Source organism: Aptenodytes forsteri, unplaced genomic scaffold (assembly GCF_000699145.1).
Source record: "Aptenodytes forsteri isolate BGI_AS27 unplaced genomic scaffold, ASM69914v1 Scaffold193, whole genome shotgun sequence".
Lineage (NCBI taxonomy): Eukaryota > Metazoa > Chordata > Aves > Sphenisciformes > Spheniscidae > Aptenodytes > Aptenodytes forsteri.
In genome coordinates this window covers 10,305,827-10,315,191 of record NW_008795405.1, presented here as the reverse complement: position 1 = coordinate 10,315,191, position 9,365 = coordinate 10,305,827, and the positions used below count along the sequence as shown (strand labels likewise).

At 41.5% G+C, this 9,365-nt stretch overlaps 1 protein-coding gene across 1 annotated transcript in view; it reads left to right on the top strand.

Annotated features, from left to right (window-relative positions):
• The first annotated feature begins 2,001 nt into the window (after window positions 1–2,001).
• FBLN5 (fibulin 5) overlaps window positions 2,002–9,365 on the top strand; it is a 52,024-nt gene continuing 44,660 nt past the window's right edge. The window contains exons 1-4 of the mRNA XM_009280784.2: window positions 2,002–2,468; window positions 4,622–4,676; window positions 7,168–7,219; window positions 8,388–8,630. Of these exons, the coding sequence (XP_009279059.1) occupies window positions 2,452–2,468; window positions 4,622–4,676; window positions 7,168–7,219; window positions 8,388–8,630 (367 nt within the window). The 5' untranslated portion in view covers window positions 2,002–2,451. The remainder of the gene's footprint in view (window positions 2,469–4,621; window positions 4,677–7,167; window positions 7,220–8,387; window positions 8,631–9,365) is intronic.

Below are 9,365 nucleotides of genomic sequence, written 5' to 3'. Positions count from 1 at the left end.
GCTGCTAGACCTGCTGCTAGACCATCCTAAGCATAAATGGTGAAGGTGTCAGCAGATGGTGTTGAAAGATATGTTGAACTGTCACATGGGTGAACAAAGGAGTTTTTATGTACCACAAACATCTTCCTTTATGCAAGTCCTCATATCAAAGCGACTTGTGAGGCAGGTGTGGCTGCATCTCATTATTTTGTGGCTGATGGCAGTTACAGAAAGGTGCTGCAGAAATTCTACTTAGCCATAACATCACATCCTTTTATTTAGGAAAAAAAAAAAGGTCACCACACTGTAAACTAGCGCAAGCTGTTGTTTGGTACACTTTTTATACTCTGTTTTTTATCCACTCCAGCTGTCAGATGGAGACAGGAAAAATCAAAACATTTGTACAGTATCCCTTCTTAAGGGAGCCCCTTAGGTGGTCAGGTCTGGATTCACCTCCCGTCTCCAGCACTGGACCACCTCTGCCAGTTGACTGATGAATCAGAACTCTTTAGTCTGAGGCAATTCTTTGGGAGCAGACTGGTGCTGCGCTCGTACGGTGATTCTGGCACACGTACAATGGTTTTACCATGTGATGCTGAGAAAAGTTCAGTGGATCAGCAAGTGAAGTATCAACAAGTATATGAAGCAAGCTCTTAATCCACACAAATGGATGCTTGGAGCATCCGCTTTGCTGTAGAGCTGTTTCTCATAGTTTCAGTAGATCTTCACACACCTAGCATACAGTAAGCACTTGAGATCATTGAGTGTATTGAGAAACCCTGGACTTAGGGAGTAATGAGAATACTCACTGCTAACCTTTTGCCACAATTAAAATTTGCCCAGTCTTTGCTTTCTCTCTCTTGCCTGTTTTCTGACCTGTGACAAAACCTTCCTCTCACAACATGCCCCGTGAGCTTCTTCAGAAGTCCCTTGTGTGAGTTTTCGTTAATCTTTTGGGAAGTCTATTTAAAATAAGTTAATTGGTTCTTGTTTATCTGCAAATGTATTGACGCTGTTTGAATAATTCTAGGAGGGTGTTTAATTTTCCATGCAATGCGAGTGATGTAAGCAAGTCACTGAGACACAAACTGTCAGAAATGGCACTGAGCGTGTGGTGTTGTCATTTTTGAAAGGTAATTTGGACAATTACAAGCCAGTTAGTGAGGTACAGAGCTCGTGCACTTCCCATTGGCACCGGTAGGACTTGTGGGTGCTCAGCAACTCTGAAGCAGCTCAATCTTTGTATCTCAAGCTGGGTATCCATGCTTAGAGGCCAGTTTTATGAATATCTGTTATAACTCTGTTTCTGTTTCTCAATCTGGTACAGAGAGATGTATGATAGATTTTTATCTTATCGGACATTTCACGGTCCTTAGGAATAAAGGGTTTCCTCAAATGGAAGACTCAACAGAAATTCAAAGTATTCATTCAATGTCTATGTCTGTATTTAATTTCAGTATTCATCTTTGGATCTAGCATAATCTTTGCAGCATCTGATTGCTTACCTCTCACATCTCATAAATGTTCTGCTTGACCTACTAAAGCTCTGCCTGTGGCAAAGTTGCAAAACACCTGAAAAAGTACTTCATTTCCTTCCTCTTCAATCATAACTGGAGATCTGCAAGATACGTCTTTCCTGAGAAGCATTTCATTTCACAAACTGCTCCCTTAAGCATGGGGTCAGTTTAAAAAGGGCCAGTGTTTGTAGACAAGCCATTTGTTTTCCTTTGAGCATTTAATTTGTTTATTCCTGTTTTCAAATAATCCCCAAGCAATATAGTTCCTGTAGCTGTGATCGTCATGAATTCAAGTTATTCACCTCCCAGAGGGTCAGACCTTTCATCAGTATGCCATTGGCACGAAGCAGCGAGTGTTGCATATTCATCGTCCGAGACACCGGCTAGAGGGCCTCCAAAAAGACTGACATTTTTTTTGTTCTCAGAGCAAGGAAAACAATCCCTTCCCTTCTCCAGTCCCTTGATAAGGGTTTCTGTCCAATAACGGTGCTCTCTGCTCTGAGGCACATTTAACTGTGAAGTTTGCAGCGGGAGAGGCTTTCCTTCAAGCTGTTAGTGTTTTATCCTGGCAGGCTCCTCGAGGTTGTTGTGAGGAGTCTAGCCAGTTGGTGAGCTTTGTAATCTAAACCAGCTGTCCCAGGCTGAGGCCCCCATTTGCATTGTTTAACATACTTAGAAAATGAAGTGTTCATTTTTAACATTCCTCCTCCAATTGGTTTAATGCTGAATTACAGAAGAGAACTAAGCAAAACCAGGTGCTTTCTCTGTATTCTCTCCAGTGTCTGAGGAGGTACAGACGGCTCCTGATCTTCTCCATTACTTGCTATTTCATTCTTTGGACTATAAATGACTGAGGAACTGAAGTGCTAGCAGAGGGTAATGTTTGGAAAAACTTTCTAGTTATTCATCAGCACAGACTCTGGTTTTTTTCCACCTTTCCCCAACGGTTTTGGACATGCAAGGATTAAAAAGGTAAGTGGTATGCATGAAACTTCTTTACTTACTGAAGGGAAACCTACTTGTGGAAAATATCTGTGGCAGGGATTCGGTATGCCAATCCACTTGCTAAAGCCATTTGCAAAGAGACGGGATCTCAATGGTCAGAGGTGGGGAAAGACGATCTGTCTGTTATTAAAGCTGTGCTGTCTCTGACGAGTTCCTTCTTGATCTGTGCTTATACTCTGCGCTTTAGGAACCCCGGCATCCACAGGAGTGCTGAATTGCGACAGCAAACGATCCCGCTGGCTACAGTGATTGATTTGAAGCTAATTAGTTACTATTGCAGAAGTTAATTACTAGTTCAAAATATTTTGCCTGCTGGGCAAGCTGCTGTGACCAGCTGAATATAGTGTTAATAGGTTGTGCTGCATGTCTGTTAATAATTCTTGAGGGGATTTGAGATCTAAAGTAACGAGCAAATTGAGATGGTGGTTGCAGGCAGAACACATATGAGGCAGTAAGGTTGCCCCCCCACCAAGAGGAAAGGATATATCATCTTGTAACAACGGAAACTAAAGACCGTCTAGAAACGTATGAGTTTTGTCTGACCAGTTTTATAGGGGATTTTGTCAGCGTGCACTGCTCTGCAATAATGTAGAGTGTAGCCCAGTTGCTAGGTATGTTAACATTCGGCTGTAACCTGTTGTGTTTCCTTCCAGTGCTGTTCTTGCTATATGCAAAGTGAGTATGCAGTGTTTATACCAGTGCATGCTTCAAAATCTCTTCAAAAAAGATTTGAGGAATCAATAAATGAAGTGCAAGCCTAAATGGATAACGTTGTATTTTGAATGCTTTGCATCCCACTCTAAGGAAAAGTCTGTACAGAATTTGCCTTTCCTTGTCACTCAAAGGTTGCCAACAAGAACGATCTATCTCCTCAGCACTATGAACAACCATTTTAGGGTTTATGTTTACTTTTCAGAGCTTGTGCCTGTCTCCTCATTTAAAACAAATTTGTTCAAATGTGTTGGTCACTGTTTGTGTGTGGTTTTGTCTGATGCATTTGTAGGTCTTGTTCAGCAGCTCAGTTTGCACTGGCAATCAGAGACAGCTCTAAGAGAGAAAGTTGGCAGCTCGCTTGTGTAGAAGAACTAAGGCTACCTAAAATATCCCTTGCTTCCTGTACTGGTTTTGTGGGAATGTATTGTATACAATTGCCATTCAGAACTAGAATCCAAGATAAGCAAGATGTGGGTCTAATTGTTTTGAGAAGAAATGTTACATAAGGCAGCGGCAAAGCACTGAAATCCATAGTACATAGAAAAAAATAATTTCTTACTGTCCTTTCCTGGTTTTCTGTCCGTTAGTAAATACTTGGGGGTGGGAGCTTAGTTGACCAGAATTTTCATGCTCCAGGTAAGGAGTTCCAAACACAGCCATAGAGCTCTGTTAGCGAGGGATCCTCTTCCTTCAGTTGCAGTGAAGAGACCCAGTAGGTCCCACTAGATGCTAAGATGATATAACTGGGGAAGGCTCCATTGAAGATAGCAGCTTCTAGTAGCTGATGACCTGGCACAGTGTGTCTACTTGCAGAGCAATGTATTACTCAAGACTGAGTAAAGGGACAGAATCTGGCCCTAAGAAAATGGATTAATCTCAAATATAGTCTCCTGGGAATGAAATGCGGTTTAGCGGTTAGAGCAACTGGCTTGGATTCAGGACCTCCTGCATGACATGTCTGCAGCCCTGCCAGTGCGTTGCACTGTGAGCTTAGGCAGGGCCTGTGCTCTGGTTTACCCATCTGTAAAATGTGCATAATGTGCAAGAAAAACTTTAATATTCTCAAAAGTAAGGTGTCAGAGAGGGGCAAAAATACTTTACTGAATATTATGCACTTGTTCATTAAGCAGCTGCATGGGGTATCATAAAAAATAGATTAGTTAATAGACATATTCAGTCCAATTCTGATCCCAGTTGCATAAAACCATAGTAAAATTAGTGATGCTGAGATCTGAATCTGGCCCACAGTTTTATTACTCCCTCTCCAGAGGCCAAATTCATGTTAGCAAATCTCTGTGGAATACACTGAAGTGTCACTAGAAATTAATTTGTCCATGTGTATTTAATTCTATATAATGAGCCTGGATATCAGAAGGTTTTCAGCCTATTTTCTATGCACATTACAGGATACTGACTGCTTTCACACTGGCCGTCTGCCTTTCAAGACCTGGAAAAGCACAGGTGAGAGGTGCACACGGAGATCTATGTACTGTTTTGTACTGAAGCGTTATATGGCATGAGACTTAACTGGCTAGCAGGTGAATAGGAAGCTCTGTGGTCTGGGGTTTACATGAAAAGGAAGCTGTGTGGTCTAAGGGTTTAGAGGGGAGAACTTGGAGCCAGCAGGATTCTGGAGTTGAACATGGACTGAGCTTATTGACTCATCCTTGCCAGCTCAGCAAAATATCCCTGGACCTCACTGAAAACCTGATTCTGCCTCTGAACTGAACACTTCTGGAAAAGGAAATAGGAAAAGCCATCCCACGAGAGCAGGGACAGCTCGGTTCTGTGGTGGGGAACATCCACGTTCGGAAAACTTATTCATATAAATAGGTGTTTTCTGTGTGTAGCGGGATCTTGTCTTAAGACTGTTTAATTTTGGATTGTGATCCTGAATGACTGCATCCTAGTTTTCATTTTAATTTATGCCCAAACCCATTTTTATTCAAGAGGCAGGGCTCTTGAGTGTGGACAGAAGTAAAGCAGTCCAGTTCTTGAAATAGCAGAAGCATTAGTTCTTTGTGTTCCTGGGCTCCAAGTGGACTTTAAATTAGGAAAAACAGTTCCCACAGGCATGTTAAGTTTGAATTCCTATTTGATAATCCAGATATACCCAGTGTCCAGAGCTGTGTTTCTAAATACTGTTGCCAAAAGGCTCTGAAATGTAGGGGTTTTTTTCTACTACATTGAAAATTTCCTGCACATGGCATGCTTATTGATATTTTTGTGAACATTGGATCTGTATGGGAAATGCTTTTCATGCCCCTGGAGAATTTTTGAGATGTCTTTAAGGGTTTGTTTTTATAATTTAAAAAATATTGTTTCCATTGCTATTTTTATAAAAACATCTTGTACCGTAAATTGATTTTGAAGTCTAAGCAAAAAGCAACTTGAAACCAAGATGATGATAGCAACAAATTCTTTCTGAATTTCTGAATAGCAGATGATAGCAACAATTTCTTTCTGAGACTGGTCATTTCAACAATATTGGAATCTTTTCTAGGACAAGATTTCTAGTTCTAGGAAGTTGTTGAAACCAGTTCTACAGTAGTTTCAGTGTTTCCGAATCATTGTTTACTGTCCAAAAGAAAATAATTTTGTTAAAAACTATCTTAACTTTTCCTGCTAACCTACGTGTAGTGTATACACCACAGCACAGAAAAGAGACCAAAAGTAGAGTACGTACATTCTTTAAAACATGAGGCTGATTATACATCCTCCCATCAGAATATCTTGGTTTTCCACAGCATGATACCAAAACATCTTGGAATGCCAAAATAAATGAAGGCAGAATTCCTTCATAGTTGCTTGACACTTCTAGTAATGGTTTTGTGTATTCATGTGTGCAAGTGGCAAGTGCAGTCCAAATAGTGCCATGCGTTTCACTTCATGTCCCCTCCCTAGTTCCTGCAATGGCCCGCTTCCACTGACTTACCCATCTCACCCCTTGTCTCCCATCTACAACTTACTACTTTTCCAAACGTGAACCAAGTACTTTACTCTTCCACTGATTTCTTCCACAAAGCCAAAAATAAGTGTCTTTATTACTTAACAACAACAAAAAAGGAAGAATCTTGAACACACTCCATCCCTCTGCCCTCTGCTTACTTCAGTGGTTCCTGTTTTCTGGATATCTCTTGCTTACATTCCTTAGTATAACCTATTAACTGGCAGGATCCTGTGCTTGTGAAAACTGCTTGGCCCTTTGTTAAATAGCCGGAGGCCCAGTCAAAAACTAGGGAGAGCAGGGAATCCTTTTAATGGGCTTTGACACAATCATCACCAGGACTGTCACTGTTACAGAACTGCTGAGGGTCACTGATGAGGTGCTGAAGACTCCAGGTTGCAGCCCTGTTAAAGACCAACACCATAGGATAGGAAGGAATAAGTAACCTTGCAAGCCTAGAACACATGTCATGTAAAGATTCATCCTCTAAAAATCAAAAGGTTTGGTGTAAAGTAAAAGCCTTACTATTATTAAGCTCGTTGTGTTTTAACTATGGTTTCAATTTGGTCAGATGGCTAACGTGTTAAGACATACATACTGAATTCTCTATACGTGGTGTTTTAGAGCCTGTTAGAGAAGTTAGCTAGTACCTTTTAACGGAGCCCCCCTGTTCTGGCAAAAACAAGACACCAAATGAGAAGAATGTACTTCTGTGTTAACAAATGGTATGGAGCCCATCGCACATTATGTGTTGGTTACTGCCGGGGAGATGAACAGCCTGACACCGTCACTATCTGAGGGAACGACCTTCTGAGTTAAGGGGCTGGCATACGTGCTAATGTCTCAGGTTCATGCCTTGCTGACTGTCCTTTGGGGAAGGGACTTTATTTTGGTGTACTGTATAGTGCTGAACAATTGTATTAGGCATAATAATCCAGATGAGCGTTTGACTCTGCAACCCTCTCATTTCACAGTCACTGAGTGTCCTTTGTTTTCTCATTTTAGCAACAATGCACTAATGGGTTTGACCTGGACCGTGCCTCTGGGCAGTGCTTAGGTAGGACCTTAATTAAATCAATACATTTAAATTGGGGTTCAGAAATTCTGACTTTATTGAGTTAACATTGTGCTGCTGTTAGTATGTTTTAGTTGAAAAGTTCTTGCTGTGTGACAAATATGTGTGTTTGTGTATATGTATATACAAAATTATATACGTATATATAGAAATATGTGTGTGTGTTTACATAGCGCAAATATATACAGATCTTTGACATTGTTGAGATACTAATTGGCTGCCAGCACTTCTCAAATAGCTGTGATGCATTGAGATGAATTTGGGAGCTCAGACTAGTTGCCAAATGACAAGGGTTGTTTACCCTCCTCTTTCTCCTCCAGACTATTTACTATCTTTGTTGGCAGCCTCCACCTGGAGGCTCAGATAAAGTCTAGCACTGCTCAGGGTTGAAACTCCAAGTAAATTGTTGAGGCAATATAGGGAAACACGCACTTTGCCCTATAGCATCTTTTTATCAATGGCATTCAGTCTCCAGGGCAGCATCTTCTGTGTGCGTTAAAGTCACTCAAACAGTAAGGGAAAAACAAGCAACAGATTGCTTGCCCTGTCATAGCAACCTACTGCTTCTGTGCTCCAAGAACCAAGCGAATGCTCAGTTTGGCTAAACCATTTATATCTTTCTAAATTTAATTCAGCAACGATCTCAATCAGAGCAAGAAAGAGGCCTGAACCACGTCCCCAGATCTGAACATCCCTAACTTTTTCTGTGGGAGGGAGCTCAGGAGTTCCAAATCAGGATCCAAGTTTCACAGCTGGGCAAACCAAACCACCAGTGTTTAAAATCCTGATCTGCATGTTGTGGTTTGGACAGACCCTCTACCAGGAACAGGCAGTAGCATGCTGTAGCCATGTGTAAATCAGTGTTTAAACTGAACATTTATAGAATAACAAAGCAGGCTTTCCCCTCTCCCTCTACCCTCTTATAGTGAAGTAAAACAAGTAGAACACAGGATATATTGAATATATGGGATGTTTCCTGTTTTAGTATGATCTAACTTCAAAGTGAGGCTCCACAAGGAAGGATTAGCTTTTCCGTTCAAAAAGAGTATCAAATTTTTTAGCAAAGTCTTGAGAAAAATATGTTAACTATTTTTTGGATAGGTCCCATTAAGAAGCACTCACTCATTTAACTTTTGCAATTTCCTTCCAGATATTGATGAATGTCGGACTATTCCTGAGGCCTGCAGAGGAGATATGGTGTGTGTCAACCAGAATGGTGGCTATTTATGCGTACCCCGAACAAACCCAGTGTATCGGTCACCATATCTGAATCCTTATTCAAATATTTATCCACCGCCCCCAGCACCAGGCCCTGTTCCTAACTACCCTACTGTTACAAGACCTCTGATCTGTCGATTTGGTTACCAGTTGGATGAAAACAATCAGTGTGCTGGTAAGTAGTAGAAATCTTTATTCTATACTTTTATTTATATTAAAGCTTGTCCGACATTGGAAAAACAACTGTCCTGCAATTGTCCTTTAGTTATTGTAACACTGAAGCCCAGTCTTTTGAAGTTCAGCTACTTTTTTTAAAGGATGTGAGCCCTACATTTCATATAGCCATTATTCAATGCAGGCAAAGATATGATTTAGAATCATAGAATCATAGAATGGTTTGGGTTGGCAGGGACCTTAAAGATCATCTAGTTGCAACTCCCCTGCCATGGGCAGGGACACCTTCCACTAGACCAGGTTGCTCAAAGCCCCATCCAACCTGGCCTTAAACACTTCCAGGGATGGGGCATGCACAACTTCTCTGGGCAACTTGTTCCAGTGCCTCACCACCCTCATAGTGAAGAATTGCTTCCTTACAGCTAATCTAAATCTACCCTCTTTTAGTTTAAAGCCATTACCCCTTGTCCTATCACTACATGCCTTTGTAAAAAGTCCCTCTCCAACTTTCTTGTGGTTTGTCTCAGGTACTGTTTATCTTCAGGTACTGGAAGGCTGCTATAACTCTCTCAGCCTGTCTTCACAGGAGAGGTGCTCCAGCCCTCTGATCATCTTCGTGGCCCTCCTCTGGACTCGCTCCAACAGGTCCATGTCCTTCTTATGTTGGGGGCCCCAGAGCTGAACGCAGTACTCCAGGTGGGGTCTCACCAGAGCAGAGTAGAGGGGCAGAATCACC